This window comes from Artibeus jamaicensis, unplaced genomic scaffold, assembly GCF_021234435.1.
Source record: "Artibeus jamaicensis isolate MK-2021 breed Jamaican fruit bat unplaced genomic scaffold, CSHL_Jam_final contig_700, whole genome shotgun sequence".
NCBI classification, from domain to species: domain Eukaryota; kingdom Metazoa; phylum Chordata; class Mammalia; order Chiroptera; family Phyllostomidae; genus Artibeus; species Artibeus jamaicensis.
Window position 1 is genome coordinate 6,341,431 of NW_026521930.1, and position 16,597 is coordinate 6,358,027.

General features: G+C 45.6%; 1 protein-coding gene across 2 annotated transcripts; it reads left to right on the forward strand.

The window, feature by feature from the left end:
* The first annotated feature begins 1,366 nt into the window (after positions 1–1,366).
* On the forward strand, positions 1,367–8,266 carry ZG16 (zymogen granule protein 16). 2 transcript variants are annotated; one of them, XM_037157970.2, is made up of 5 exons: positions 1,367–1,571; positions 3,085–3,178; positions 6,654–6,715; positions 6,864–6,996; positions 7,859–8,266. In XM_037157970.2, exons 2-5 carry the CDS (start codon positions 3,099–3,101, stop codon positions 8,163–8,165), a joined length of 582 nt encoding a protein of 193 aa, XP_037013865.2. In that variant the 5' UTR covers positions 1,367–1,571; positions 3,085–3,098; the 3' UTR covers positions 8,166–8,266. The 2 variants fall into 2 exon arrangements, with proteins under 2 accessions (XP_037013865.2, XP_037013874.2); XM_037157979.2 differs by lacking the exon at positions 3,085–3,178.
* Positions 8,267–16,597: the final 8,331 nt, after the last annotated feature.

Genomic DNA, 16,597 nt, shown 5'->3' on the forward strand with positions numbered 1-16,597 from the left:
GTCTCACTGCACCCTGGGCATTTGATACTCATTTGTGGTGCACTGGCTGTGTGCCAGCTGAGATGCAGGAGCTGGGAATTCAGAGACAGATAAGACAGTCTTTGCTTCAGAATGTGCTTGGGCCCCAGCCTGGTAGCTCAGTTGGTTAGAGTGTCATCCTGAAACTCCAAGGTTGAGGATTAGATTCCCAGTCAGAGCACATACAAGAATTGACCAATGCATAAATAAGAAGAACAAAAAATTGGTGTTTTATCTCTCTCTCCCCTCTCTCTAAAATCAATCAATCAATAATTTTTTAAAAAGAAGAATGTGTTCAGATTTAGTAGGAGGCTTCCATGTAAACAGATAAATTACTGTGCAGGGTAAGTAGAACCAGGTTAGTGATGTGAAGGAGACCAAAGAAAGGAATAAGGAATTCCGTTTGCAGTGGAGGTGCTGAAAAGGAAGGGACCCAGGGAGTGTGTTAGAGAAGGCTGGTTGGTGGGTACAAGGGGGTGGTGGTGGTAGTATGGGTGGAATGCCTTGAGAGTAAAAGATACTGGGTGAGCAGGAGGAGAGTCTTTTAGGCAGCTGGAGTAGTGTGAGCAAAGGGCAGGAACTGGTGTTGGGGGCCCAGGGCACACAGGTAGGGACGGGGTAGAGGGACCCAGTTTGCAATTTAGTAAAGTCACTTCGGCTCACTAGACTATTCATTGGAACAGTAAAGGGTGAACAGAAAAGCAGTGTTCACACTTGTTTTTGTGGTAAAATCCTTTGTTCGGATGAAACCGCCATGAAGGCCCAATGTATAAGTGAGGGAGTAGAGAACTTTTGTGGAAAATTAACAGGAAGCATACATGACATTGTTTGGAAATATTTTTTGAAAAATCCTTGATGGAGATAAAGGGGCAGATTGTCACTTTGGGGTCTGAATTCACACCAAGTCTTTAAGAAGAGGACAAAGCTGCTTTGTCTCAGAAAAGGAGTAGCTCTCAGACAGTCCAGGAGGGCAGGAGAGAGGGACCCAGTGAAATGAGGAAATATCCACGTGGCTCCTGCTATGGCCTCCCACTTCCACAGTTACCCACCCTCCAGTCCATTCTTCCTTTATCAAAATCCAGAGTAGGTAATCCTTTGAAAAGGCAAAAACCTTCAATGGCTCCCCTCACTCTCAGAAGCTCAAACTCCTGACAGTGGCCCCCCAAGCCCTGCCCCCTCTGTCCCCCCCACCACGACCCCCCACCAGGGCTGCTGCCCAGACCTCACCTCCCACAGGCTTCTCTCACCTACTCCAGCCACCCTGCCCTCCCTGCTGTTTCTGACTTCATCCCACACACTTCCTGCTTACATCTTTGGTGCTTTTCCATTCTTCCTGGTCTACCCTTCACCCAAATACCTGTGTTTCTCTCCATCATTTCAATCAGATCTCTTCACAAGTGTTACCTGAGCAGAGGACCCCAGCAGAGGAACAGCCTCTCCATCCCTCTTCATGCTCTCCCTCTTCTTTGCTTATTTCTTCGTAGCACATATCGTGCAGTAACGTAGTTGTTCATTTGTCAGATTGCCCACACCAGAGGCCAAGTTCCCGGCAGGTAGGATTTGACCCTCTTCCTTCGTGCTATCTTTCCAGCATCTAGAATGATGCCTCTAACATAGATGCTCCATAAATGTGTGTTGAGTGAGTTGCTTTGCCAGGGAGGCAGAGACCACAAGACGGGTTGAGATAGCAGGAAGCTTTGGGAGAGTTTGCACTTTCACTGCATCTTGGACTGGGGGTGGGGCGAGGTTTAAGGCAACTTCATCTGGATGTTAAGTGCAGGTGGACTCCCAGCTGGCATATGGGTTAAATGTGAAACAGATCAAGCGGGGGCTGACGAGGTGGAAGCAGAGTGGGGCTTGGGGTCCCACTGCCTTTACCTTCTTCCTTCTGGTTCTTTGGGCAGTGCATCTGAGCAAACCCCAGGTGTACAGTGTTAGCTACACGGTGGCCTTCCACCGGGTCCCACAGAGAATGAACCTTGAGACTCCTTCCATCACAGGAAAGGCAACTCTCGCACTCTGCAGAGGGGACTGGAGGTGTGGGGGCGACTTTCCTTGCAAGTCCCCCTGTGTGCCACGGATGAGAGTAAATATGACTGAGACATGATGTGATCTGCTTGGGGAGGAGAAGTGAGCAGTGGCCAGTTTCTCAGGGGAAAAAGGCCTCACGCCCCCTCCTCCAGGGCCTTTTATTGGGTTGTAATCCACAGGAATACAGGGTGGCAAGGATCAAACAGTCGATAACATTTCAAAGAAATCTGAGGGCTTACTATGAGTCAGAGTCTGTGAGGAACAGAGTTTTAGGGTTTCTTGCTCGAACCCTTAACACATGAATGAAAGCACTCTTAGCAGAGCAGATTTCACAGGTTTATCAGGAAGTCTTTGTGATGCCAGATTTTTCCCCAGGACACGCTCTACCAAGGCAAGGAGCTGCACCTCTTCCTATCAGGTATTCAGGCTTAAGGGGATTAGAGCCAGGAAGCGCTTCTACCAGAGAACATGGGGACTCCAGGGGCTATGTCAAAGTGGAGGGGGCGGTGAGAGTCCATTGCTCTTTGTTGCTGCCCCATGAGTCCTTCCATGAAGGCCTCCCAAGTGATGGAGTCTGGCTTAGGTTGCCCCCCCGCTGTGAGGGGTCTTACCCATCATTGCCTTCCCACCAAACTTTGGGGGCAGGGAGAGGAAACTGAGGCAGCGTTTGCTACCAGAGACAAGCTTTGTCTCCTGTGGCTCGCATTCCAAAGGTCTTCCCTCGCCCTTAGCCACAAGGGGTAGAGATACAATTCCTAGAACTAGGCAGAGAGGTCTACAACATGGAGGTTTGTCTTAGGGAACCCGGGGGCCAGTCTGCAGGCCTGGGGGACACTCTGGATCTCTGCATAGGTGGGGTCAGTGAACCAGAGTGAACCTATGACACTGTGGGAGCTTGTGTCCTGAGGGTCTCTGATGTGTCATACATACATGGAAATACGAGGGCATTCTCCCATGGTGTTTACCCCGGGCCTCTCTGAGCGGACATCATTTATTTTTTGGCTTTGGTTGCATACTGTGTGATATGCTCCTAAGAAGAAAGAGTTGAGATGGACAATGGTGAGGAGGAGAGAGCGAAAGAGCTGGGAAGAGATGGAAAAACAAAGAAGAGAAGAGGCAGAAGTAAAAGGTATGGAGAGAGGAAATTTAAAGAAAAAGCCTCAGAACAGGAGATGTGGGGGAAGATCAAGACATAAAGGGAAATGTCTTGACAAGAAAAAAATTCTGAAACATCCTAAATTAAGTTACAGTGGGCAGGAGAGTAAGAGAAAGAGGCAAGAATAATTAACCAGTTAATAGCTGTGGGCCAATGAGCAAAAGACTGCTCACATTCCTGGGTGTGTGTTAGAGCTTTGGATCAAGCTCAGGTGTGCCTGAGCCCACCACGGACACCGTAACAGGAATATGCATGAACTTTCAGGCTGTTGCCTTAAGGACTGTGCTCATACCCTGGAACTGCCCCCCTTTACCTTTTTCCAACCCCTCTTGTCTGTAGCTAGTGTAAATTCTTTCAAAAACAACTTACATCTTCCTTCCCCAAAACGTAATGTATAAAAGATCCCTTTAGAGCCCTGGCTGGTGTAGTTCAGTGGATTGAGCGCAAGCCTGCGAACCAGAGTATCGCGGTTTGATTCCCAGTCAGGGCACATACCTGGGTTGCAGGCCAGTTCCCAGCATGGGACACATGAGAGGCAACCATACATTGATATTTCTCTCCCTCTCTCCTTCCCTTCCCCTCTAAACATAAATAAATAAAAATATTTTTAAAAAAAGATCCCTTTAACTCCAGCACAGTGGACATGCAGCCTTTTCCATCCAGCCCTGCTGCTGGTTGTTCATGCCCCAGCACCTGGTACTTTTCTGATTAGCATATTGCTCAAAAAACTTTCTTTGAAAAAGGTTCAGCCACAGAAGTTAACTTTTTGGTTTAACATGAGAGAATTGGGAAAGAAAGGCAAACAGAGAGGCCAGGGACATACGGAACAGAATGACAGGAATGAGGTAGAAGTCCAGTCACTGAGACACACCTATCTTGGACTTGGAGAAGGTTGGGGAGGAGAGCTCAGACGTGACATCCCTGGCCGTCCTCCTGGCACTCGGAGTCTCCCTGCCAGATTCCCACTCCATTTCCAACTCCACAGGGTAAGGCTCCCTTTGTTTCCTTGGAGGAATGCTCAATCCCAGGTGGAGAGCTTGTAAGGGGTGGGATGTTCTGAATGCCCTGATAATGGTCATTGATAACTAACGGGCCATCCTTCTCTCTGACTCAGGGTTAGAGGCTCAACCCTAGAGGAGTCACGAAGTAGGACTCGGGAGCTGGTCTTAGGGATTTGGGGTGGAGGGGAATCAATCTTGGCAGAGAAGGACCTGAAAAGACAAGAAATCTCTGATATCATCCCTGGGGAAGTTTAAGACCTACTGAAAGGAGCAATTGTTCTTGTAGTCTACAGCCCCAGGGCTATAGCCGTAGGGGTCCCGAGGGCCTTAAACCCAGACTGTGTCTGCAGGAGGACGTGATCCCCTCTCAGTCCCTCAGCTTCCTTTCTGCGTGCACACTGGGCTGACTCTGTGTTCCCAGATGGGGATCTGTAGGTGCTCAGTGTCCACTTGGGGCCCCAAGTCACCCCTCTCAGAAAGAAAATGATTGTGAAGGATCTGGAAGTTTAAGGATGGATGGGGGGGGGGCGGTAAAAAAACGCGTGCAGCAAAATTTAACCATGTTAAAATCTACATGGTGTGTATATGGTACTTACTGTACAATTCTTCCAACTTTTCTGTATGTTTGATTTTTTTTCATATAAAATATGAGGATAGAAAAAATGGTCTGGCAAATAGCAGGCCCTCCTAAGTATAAGACGTGGACAGTGTAATTCCTTTCTAGGAGAACTGGTATTTCAAATGGCAAGGAGAGGGCAATGTTATCCCTAAAGATGACAGACTGCAGATGAGAGCACCTGCAAACATTCAATAAAAGAGAGAGAACCTCAGGCTACACCCAGAGGTAATTCGTAAATTGGCCCATTGAAAGCTGTTGGCTGTTTGCTTGGAGACCTTTTCGCAGGTTTATTCTGCTCCTCCTGAGTGGACCCCACCCTGCCACGTGTAACCCCTGGGAGGAGGGGAGAATAAGATGTTCTAGTCCCTGCCTGACAACTGACCCTAAGAGATTAATCATGTTTGCCCAGGAGGCAAGGTTCACACGATAAAGAGTGGGGGGAAGGCTTAGGCAGGGTATAAAAGACCTGGCAGATTCTGGGGGGTTACTTTGTACCTGAAACTGCCAGGTGAGGGTGGCAGAGGCCTGAGCCGAGGGTGACAGGATGCCCGGATTTGAGTAAGGGGAATTCGAGCTGAGTGGGAGGAGAGCCTGCCTGGACTGAACTGTAGATGGGAGACCTGGGTGTCAGTTACCTGGGGCATCTGGATCTGAGCTAGACATAGATACATCAATATCTGGGTCTCAGCTGAAGGACTGGAGACACTTGGGATGCTCAGGGGCATAGATATGGCCAAATACGTGTTAATGGAGGAGGAGTTATGACAAATAGACCGGGATCTAGTATCTTAAGCTGGTCCCAAATCCTACAACTGTTCAGTCTATCGCACCTCCATCAGACCTGCTTAGAAACGGGCTGGCATAGTCTCCTCTATCACTGCCTTCACTCCCCAGGTGACACGGAGACACACCTCTAAAATGCTCTTTTCCTTCTTGAACCAGGGTGAAAGTAGTAATTTAAACTATGACCCAGACGCCCCATAGGCCAGGCCAATCTACCAGAGGTGGACTTCAGTTAGGTTTTCTCAGATTCCTGGTTTGGTAAACCCAACCATTTTTATGATTTCCTCCACTGTTTCATTTCATTTTATTATTTTTTAAGATTTTATTTTATTTATTCTTAGAGGGGAAGGAAAGGAGAGAGGGAGAGAATATCAATGTATGGTTGCCTCTCGTGGGTCCTCCGCATGGAACTGGCCTGCAGCCCAGGCATGTGCCCTGACTGGGAATTGAACTGCGGTTGTTTAGTTCTCAGGACCGCGCTCAATCCACTGAGCCACACCAGCCAGGGCTTTATTGTTATTTTTAAATTTTTACATTTATTTTTAAGGAGAGGGGATTGGAGGAAGAAAGAGAGGGAGAGAAACATTGATTGGTTGCCCTTCATATGTGCCCCAAACCCAAAACCCAGGCATGTGCCCTGAATGGGAATCAAACCAGAGACCTTTCACATTGTGGGACTCCGCCTCACCGACTGAGCCACACCAGTCAGGTCTCTGCTTTTTCTTTAGAAAAGTCCTTTCCTACATTGTGACAGGAGGGAACAGGGCTTGCCACAGTTTAATTCAGAGAGAGTGCTAGGGCTTGGGACAGAAGAGGGAGGTTGGCTACAGTAGACCAGGGAGAGGTAGCGAGGGTAAGGACCCAGCAGGGGTACCTGACAGGAACAGGACTGGAGGCCACGGACAACTCTTTCAAAGACCAAGATTAGGTGGGCTAGGTCTGACTTGAAGGACCAAGAAGCCCGAGTCTCAACTGGAGGTCAGAGATGCTTGGATAAATAAAGGGAAAGGGTAAATCTTCACTTTCTCCTTCCTTCCCATTCCAGCTCCAGAATGTTGAGGATCACTCTTCTTACCCTTCTTTGTACATCCGCCTATGCCAAATCCGGTAAGTAAGAAGCCAGGAGTCCAGTACCAGGGTCACTGCTGGTGGCCGCGGCTTTCAGAGGCAGGCTTGCGGTGGTGGGAATTGAGTTGTGGCGGGTGTAGGGACGGTTGGGGAAACTGAGCTCTCGGGGAATTTCTGTCTCCAACAGTTCAGGTTAGGTCCTCCTCCTACAATGGAGAGTATGGAGGTGGTGGTGGAGAACGATTCTCTCATTCTGGCAACCAGTTGGACGGTCCCATCACTGCCATCCGTGTCCGAGTTAACAGATACTACATCGTAGGGTAAGATTCTTTGAATTTCTGTGACTGGGGAACCTTCTAGGAGTTCATTAATTGGGAAGTTCTCAGTCACTTTGGGTCACACCCATTTCAATGAACAAGACCCAGGGATGACACAGCAAGTGGAAGTTGTCAGAGTCTGGGATGGAGACCTGTACTACTACAGCCTCTGTAACCCAAACATGAGTGACCGCGGGTAAATCATACACCATATGCCCTCGGGGGCCTGGAAGTTGTCCAGTTTGGCCCCCATCCAAGGTTTATTTATTTTTATTAATTGGTTGAGATGGAATTTGTTGTTCTAGGTATTTCTGTATTCATTGGTTGCTTTCTTGTATGTGCCCTGACCAGGGATTGAACCCACAACTTTGGTGTATCAGATCAATGCTCTAACCAACTGAGCTACCTGGCCAGGGCCCCATTCAAGGTTTAAATCCCCTCTGGCATCCCCTGTGTTTGCATGATGACTCTCTCAAAACCTGCATCCTTCTGATCCTGGATCTGCATCCTGGTTCAGTCTTTTCCCTCATGAGAGCCTTTCCGATATTTGAAAAATTGCTTTGTGTCTTTTGGGGGGGGGGGCAGGTGGGGATCTAGACCTCAAGCTCCAGCTTTGACACTTACTGTCTAAGGGACTCTGGACAAGTTGTGTTCCCTCTGTGATCCTGTTTGTGGTCAACATGAGGAGCTGAAGTTCCCTGTATGATCTCCAAGGGTTCACACAGCCCTCACATACTGCGAGACTGGCAGGAGACATATCATCCCTGTCACCAGTTTGAAGGTCTCAGTGTGTAGGCCAAGAGGTCCTGAGTTCTGATCACCCTACTCAGTGTCTCCCTTTCTTCCGTCCTCACCCTGTCCCCAGTCTCCAGGTGCGCTACGGCAAGGTGTGGAGTGACTATGTGGGTGGCACCCGGGGAGACATGGAGGAGATCTTTCTGCACCCTGGGGAATCAGTGATCCAGGTGTCTGGCAAGTACAAGTACTATCTGAGGAAGCTGGTCTTCGTGACTGACAAGGGCCGCTACCTGCCTTTTGGGAAGGACACAGGCACAAGTTTCAATGCTGTCCCCTTGTACCCCAACACCGTGCTTCGATTCATCAGTGGCCGATCCGGCGCCCTTATAAATGCCATTGGCCTGCACTGGGACACCTACCCCAGTGAATGCTGAGCCCCGGCCTCCTTCTAAGCAGGGGGGCAGTACAGTGGGGGGTGGGAGAACCCCCTTACCACTAACCCCATCCACAAGGCTCAATTAAAAAAATAAAAGGACACGGCTAAAGCTAGTGTGTATGTGGGTGTCTCCAGCTGGGATCCACCTCCTGACGCCGGGTATGGATGTGTGAATCTCACTCTTGGCTGTCGGCAGGATTTCAATCTGGGGCAGTATGAGTATGGGAGGATGAGGGAAAGGTGTTAAAGTCTTCAGCTTTTTTTCATTATTTATCAAAAGGAGGTAAGATTCTGATTTGTACCAACTCATTTTTCAAGGATAGCTCCTGACAGTGTTTACCCAAATTGGAGTTCTGAGGCTGAGGGTAAGACCTGGTTATGGCTTACTGCCAAAAGCCAACATTTTTCCACTCTCCAGCCCTTCTCTCCCCTTGTCCTCCCTTCCCCTTGAGAAAGCACCTCTTCACCAAGGCTGTCACCTCACTCTCTTGACCTTAACCCATTCACTGTATATGGGTGGCCTGGACCATTATCCTTTGTTCTTTCCCAGAACCCCCCTGATTCCCAAAGTTTATCCTAGTGTGTCAAGGACTCTGCCTACTATCCCAGCCTAGTTCCTCCCCACCTTTTCCCATAAGCCTTGGTATCCCTGCTTAGCTCTCTCAGAACTGGGGTTCCTTCCTTAGGAAACCACCACTTCCTCACAGCTTCTATGCTGCCAACACCATCCTCAAAAAAAGGGCATGCCAGCCCTGGCCAGGCAGCTCAGTCGGTTGGAATGTTGTCCTGATATGCCAAGGTCATATGTTCAATCTCAGGTCAGGGCACATGCCTGGGTTGTATGCCAGGTCCCCAGTAGGGGGCGTGAGAGAGATAGCCACATGTTGATGTTTCCCTCTCCTTTTCCCTCCCTAAAAAATAAATAAATGAAATCTTTTTAAAAAAATGATGAAACATCTTTACAAAGGCAGTAATATAAGAAAGGAAGAAGGACAAAGTAAGAATTGAGTGATTTGAGGGGGAGAGTAGACTCAGAAGAACTTGATAACTGAAAAAATGAGGGGGAGTGAAGGAAGAGAGTCTAGGAAAACTACCATATCTGTAGCTTTGGCAGCTGGGAAGAGAGGGATATTTTCCGAGATGGGGGAACACAAAAGAAAAAATTAATTACCTTTTGGACCTGTTTCATTTTGATGAACCTGTCATACACCCTGGTTGAGATCCAACATTAGGCAGAAGGCTGTTTGGGAATAAAGCTCTTTGATTCAGGAGTCATCAGCACATAGGCAATGGAGTTCAAGTGACAAGTGAAGAAGTCTCCTGGGGAAACTCTGGGCATATAAAATGAGAAAACCAAAGCCAGAGGATTGGGGGATATCAACTTTTAATTGTTGGTCCAAAGAAGAATAATCAGTGAAAGAAATGAAAAGTAAAGTGGTCTTGGAGGTAAAGGAAATGAGGAATGATGCACCAGAAAGCAAGAGATAAATTTCAAGGGGTGGTTAATGCCACTCAGTCAACAGAAGGACAAACTTCAGTTTCCTTGGCTTTGACAATCAGGTCATTAATTATCTTGACAAAGTTTCAGTAGATTGAGGATAGCTGGAGCCAGGCTGCAATTGGTTAAGGAATGAATAGGGAATACAGGCTGCAAGAGTTGAATAAGTTTGGCTCTAATAAGCCAAAAAATAGGCAAGTCATAGTTATGAAGGCTGTAAGGAAGGAGGTTTTTTTCCTAGACAGAGAGACATAAGCATATTTATGTGATGAAGAAAGTCAGAGTAGAGGAAGAGGCTGAAGATTCAGGAAAGAGGAGATAACTGATGGAACAAAGTTTCAGAAGTGACTGGAGAGAAGGTTATGAAGTTATTGGAGCAGGAAACTTTAAGAAAAAAGGAATAAAACAAATGAGTGAAGATATAGGTTAGTTTGCATGGGGAGTGGGTATGGAGTAAAACTTGAGGGAGTTAATACCTAACCTTTACCTGTTTAAAGCTTTTGTTTATTTATTTTTAGAGAGAAGGGAAAGGAGGAGGAAAGAGGGAAAGAAACATCAATGAGTGGATGTGCAAGAGATACATCAATCAGTTGCCTCTCACATGCCCCCACGTGGAGACCTGGCCTGCAACCCAGGCATGTGCCCTGACGGGGAATCGAACTGGCAACCTTTTGGTTCACAGGCTGACACTCAATCCACTGAGCCATACCAGCCAAGGCTACTTGTTTAATTAAATTAGTAAAGCTATTGGCTGTATCATTCAGATTTTATGAGAAAGGACCAGTAGGAGATATACGTACATACATACGTAAAAATATTATTGCCAAGAACTGGCTTCTGCAACTGTAGAGGCTGGCTGGGCAAGTCTGAACTCCATAGGGCAGGCCGGCAATCCAGAGTTTCTGAAAACTCCCCTGCCAGAAACTTCAGTTTGGCTCTTTTTCCTCCCTGCAAATTAATTTGTTAGGTTATCAAAATTTATACTGTTAGTAACTTCAGTTTCTTTAAAATTTTTTCAAGCTTTATTGAAGTATAATTGACAAATAAAATTGTAATACAAGTATACAACATAATTTGACATATGTATATATTGTGGAAGGATTCACAATCAAAGTAATTAACACATCCATCATCTCACATAATTACCCTTTAGAAAGTCTGGTGAGCTTAGGATCTACTCTTAGCAAATTTCAATTTACAATTATACAATACAATATTATCAACTATAGTAACCATGCTGTATCTTAGATCCTCAGAATTTACCTTATAAATGAAAGTTTGTACCCTTTTACCAGCATCTCTCCATTTCTTGCACTTCCCGGGTCCTAGCAATCACTATTCTACTGTGTATCTATGTGTATGACTTTACAATTTTAGATTCCGCATAAAGTGATACCATACAGAATCAGTTTTGCTCTTAAGTCTTCAACTGACTAGATGAGGTCCACTAGATTAGCCAGGATAATGTTTACTTAAAATGACTGCAAGTCCTGGCTGTTGTAGCTCAGTGGATTGAGCACAGGCCTGCGAACCAAAAGATCGTGGTTTGATTCCCAGTCAGGGCACATGCCTGGGTTGCAGGCCAGTTCCCAGCAGGGGCCAGTTCCCAGCAGGGGTCACATGAGAAGCAACCATACATTGATATTTCTCTCCCTCTCTCCTTCCCTTCTAAAGATAAATAAATTAAATTAAAAAAAATGTGCTATATTTAAAAAAAATGATTGAGGATGCTAACCATGTCTGTAAAATATCTTCACAGCAACAAAGATTTGTTTTGATTGAATACTATACTATAGCCTAGCCAAATTCACATTCCTAGGAATTTATTGCTACATAAAAATAACTGGCCTCATGGTCCAGCGGTGGAGCGTTTTACAGGAATGACTGAGATGTGAGCGTGGGGGTGGAGGTCTCAGATGCACAGCCTGTGATGGCCAGGAACAGGCATGTCTGGGAGGGCAGCGGCCTGAGGCTGCCTGGTGTAAGGAGTGCTCCAATCGTGCTGGAAGTGAAGGGCCCAAAGGCCTCCAGCTGCACAGGGAGCCCAAAGCTCTCCTGATAACAACTTGGAGTTGAAAGGTAATCTCTCAGAAAAACAACCCTCCTCTGCTAGTGTGGCGGGATTGAGTGCCAGCCTGCAAGCCTAAGGGTTGCCGGTTTGATTCACTGTCCGGGCACAGGCCTGGGTTGCAGGCCAGGTCCCCAGCTGGGGGCATGTGCAAGGCAACAGATGGATACCTCTCCCACACTACTGTTTCCCTCTCTCTCTTTCTCCCTCCCTTCTCTTCTCTCTAAAAGTAAATAAATAAAATCTTTATATAAAAAAGAAGAGGACATCATCAAATTAACCAGGTGACATGACTACTTCCTCACTTGGATCATCATGGACCCCTGTACAGTGGCTGGTACTGATCCTCTAGCTCCCTCCGCTGAGGGGAGCTAGGAGAAAGCATGCCAAGGGAACATAGGACCAGGCCTCTTGAGTGGTCCCCAGAATAGAGAGCCTCAACCTACACAGCTCATGCAGCCATCCAGGAGATAGCTGAGGTCCAGTCGCTAAACAACAATTACCAACAGAACCCAACTCTGCAAGCCATGGAAGACTCCTCTCAGACTACAATTCATGGATCTCAAAAACATTTGGGGTCCAATAAATTCAAGTCCAGCCAATGAAAGTGTGCAATCCTCAGTGTTGTGAATTTGGACTTGTGTGTGTTGGGGAAGGATAGCAAATAAAAATAAATTTTTAACATACAGCATTTGAGAGAACACTGAAGGATCATTCAGATAGGAAGATTATATTAGCACTCATATATGTTTCTGTGGGGGTGGTTATTTCAGGGAAAACAGTTGGGAGAGGTGAAAAACAAGAGGCAACTAACATTTAGTGAGCATCTATCATGAGTTCAGGTACTCGTCAAAACTCCCTCATTTAATTGTGATAAGAATCCTATTTGAAAGTAGTAATATGATTCCCATTTTCAGATGAAGTCACCAAGACAGAAAGCAGCTGATGTGTTTGTAGGACAGATAATAGATACAAGGGCAGATGTCAGAGGTCACTGTGTTCCTTTCCCCACCCAAACTTATTACACCCATGACTATTCCCCAGTATTTAACAACTAAGCAAACTCAAACAAAAAGCACCTTTTCTATTGTATGCTTCAGTTTGCCATCAAAAGGGAACTTACCTAGAAACCCTCTAAATCTTGACGAAGCAAATTAAAATGAGATTTTTTGGACTTAGTACAAAACAAGAGCTCAGAAAAATAATATTAGTTCATTCAGTCGCATTACAAATGTCTATTAGATGCTTATGACATGTCAGGTACTCTGCTAAAAGTTGTTACTTGTCCAAAGTCATAAACATAGTACGTAGCAGTGTCAGGATTAAACACAGGTCTTTCTGATATTGCAAAACCTGGGCATTTTTCACACACCCATGACTTTCAAACATCTTAGAAACAAAATCTTACAAAAAGTTCCATTATGAGGATCACACAGTTGGAAAACCATATCATGCTTTGGCAAATGCATAGGCCTGTATAACCCAAACTCCTTTAAAGAAATAGGACATTACCAGCACCCAGGGAATTCCCTCTGGGCCCTTCCCAGTCACTTCCTGCCCCCACTTCCCAAGAGGCAACCACTGTCTGACTGTGTCTATGTACTATGTAGACTGTTGAAAACTTCACCATACACTTATGAGAGGGTAAGAGTGAAAGGGAAATAACATCTGGTATTATGAAAACAGTTTTTAACTTTTCAGAGGCCAAGGACCCCCAAATCGCATTTTGAGAATTCTTGCTCTAGAGATGAATGTATTTTGTTTTGTTTTAAACATTAATATACTCTTCTTTTTTGTCTTCTCAAGGCAACTTCTGCAGAGCAAGCCTCGTCATTCCAGTGAGCACATGAAACTTGCCCATGCACAGCAGCCACCAGAGCTAACTTCAGTCCTCATTGTCCTTGTGGGCAGACTGGTGTCAGCTTCCTGGCCAGCCGTGCTGCTGTATTATCTAAGGCAGGGATTTTCAACCGCTGTGCCACGAGAATTTTTAAAACATGTGATACCCAAGTATTTAGTCAGGGACACTGACCTCTCTTATCCCTTAGATTGTCAAATAAAAAAAATGACAACAGCCAACACAACAATAGCTGTCTGGTATGGATGAATCAAAATTATATCTATTTTTGTTAGATCGGCAAAATACATTTTTGGTGTGCCACAGAATTTTAATGAATAGTTGACATGTGCCATGAGATGAAAAAGGTGGAAAATAGCTGATCTAAGAACTCCTTCTCCACCTGGCCCTGCAAGTGTGGTCCTCTCTTTGTAGCCTCACTGTTTTCTTCATCACTGCTACTATGCCTCTCACCCCAGGTCACCCTCATTTAATCTTCCTAGTCTTGCAGAACAGAATCATCTGCCTCATCCACTAGTATCTTTCCAATTTTTATGATGTAAACTCTATGTTCTACTTTCCTCTGTTCTCCTTTGCTTTTTAAGGGTCTATTTTGGAAGTTTAAAACATTTCAGTTTATTTCTCTTTGAATATCATGTGTTTAACTACCCTAATTTTCACCAGGCAGATGCAGATCTTGATACCGGGTCTTCCCTTAAAAGTTCTGTTTGCTGTTGGTCACCATCATTCACTCTCACACTCCTGTCTCCACAAAAAACAAACTCCAGGAAATAGAGAGCATGTACATCTATCTTCTTGTTCACCATGATATCCCCACCACCTAGGGCAGTGGCTAGCACACTACAAGCAAATAATACACTGTGAAGTGCCCTGGCTGGTGTAGCTCAGTGATTTGAGCTTGGGCCTGTGAACCAGACAATCGCAGTTTGATTCCCAGTCAGGGCACATGCCTGGGTTGCAGGCCAGTTCCCAGCAGGAGGTGCACAAGGGGCAACCATACATTGATATTTCTCTCCCTCTCTCCTTCCCTTCCCCTCTAAAGATAGATAAATAAAATCTTTTAAAAAATAATACACTGTGAAATGAATCATCTTTTTAAATCTTCACCTAAGAGCATTTTTCCATTTTTTTTAGAGAGGACGATGGGGTGGGAGAGAGAGAGAACAGGAGAGGGAGGGAGGGAGGGAGGGAGGGAGAGAGAGGGAGACATCAATTGGTTGCCACCCATATGAACCAGTGACCTTTCAGTCTACAGGACAGAGCTCCAACCAGCTGAGCCACATAGGCCAGGGCTGAATTATCTTATTTTCTTTGAATATTAGCTGTTCAATAACCCTAATTTCCTTCAGGCAGATGCAGATCCTTAAACCAACCCTAGAAAGTGTGTTCAACCATTATTCTCTTAAAATCTGAGGAAATGGAGGCACAAAGAGGCTAAATCTCTACCGTCAGTGGCCTGGCAGCAAAGCTCTGTATCTGAGCTATTGGTCCTTAGAAATCTGACTCCCTGACCCATGCTGTTCCCACTGTTTCTGGCAGGCATCTTACCAAATATTTGGCAAAAAATGTGAAAATCCTAACAGCCCTTTCTGAAGTGCAAAGAAAACCAAACTGCCAAGCCTCTAAGTCAGAGTTTCTCAAAGTGTGGTTCAGGAAATTCTGGAGGTCCCTGGAACACTTTCAGGGGGTCTGCAACATCAGAACTCAGAACTACTTTTATAATAAAACTAAGGTGCCATTTGTTTTTTTCCCCTTGCATTTACCATTTGTAAGTGTACTCTTTAGCTGTTTTTAGTATATTCATTATGGTGTGCAACTGTCACCACAAATTACAAAGCATCACCCCCAAAAGAAACTCCATACCTATTAACAATAATCCCAATACACCAACCCCTCACCATCCTCTGACAACTAATAATCTACTCTATCTCTATAGATTTGTTAATTTTAAATGCATTAATAAGTATTTTAAATTTGTTTTAATTCCTAATACAGTAAACTTAAATAAAAACCCATACAAACAAAAGATTTGGGGGGCTTCGATTTTTAAGAATGTAAAGGGATTCCAAAGCCAAAAAAACCTGAAAACCACTGGACTAATATTTGTGTTCTTCTTATTTTAATTGTTTATTTGCTTATTTATTTTTATTTAGCTTTTAAAGATTTTATTTATTTATTTTTAGAGAGAGGGGAAGGGAGGGAGAGAGGGAGAGAAGCATCATGTGTGGTTGCCTCTGGGGTATCCCCCTACTGGGCACCTGGGCTGAAACCCAGGCATGTGCCTTGACTGGGAATCAAACTGATGACCCCTTGGTTCACAGGCCAGTGCTCAGTCCACTGAGCCACACCACCCAGGGCTATTTGTTTTGTTTTTTAATAGGGTGGACATGTCTAAACCAGGGCCCTACCAGGAGCTCAAGGTTGCGATGCTCTTCCTTGGTTAAGCTTCCAAAAAGGATAGGGAACTACTTAACAGACAGTTGAACCTATAGGATATGGGACCTTGGGTGAAGTTGACTAAGCAACAGACCAAGCACCTCCTTACCATTCACTCCCACAAGTTGAATGCTTAGTTACAAATTAGGGAACATCTGAGCTGGTCTCCTTGGCTCAGACATGCGACATAAAGGGGCACATCTGGCCTTCGCACCTCACTTAGCGGTTTTGGGCTTAGCCGCTAAGAGGTTAGTGCAACGTGACTGTCCATGCTCCAGACTTACAGGACTTAAGTGGTTAAAGCACCACTGACTAGCACTGAGGTCAAGTCCTGCAATCCATAAAATGAAGCCCGGTCTCACAAGGGCGCGAAACTTCTGAGGCAAGAAACTGTAGAAAGTGAAGATCGCTACCAGTCGTTTAGAATAATCCCGTTCCCACGCAACCTTTTCCTTCCTCATATAATCACCTCTTCTGCCACGAGAATAGTATTCGGCTCCGGGAAATTTTTGGATAAATCGATCACTGTCTGCTTGAGGCGAAAAGACTGCACTTACGCAAACGTACGCC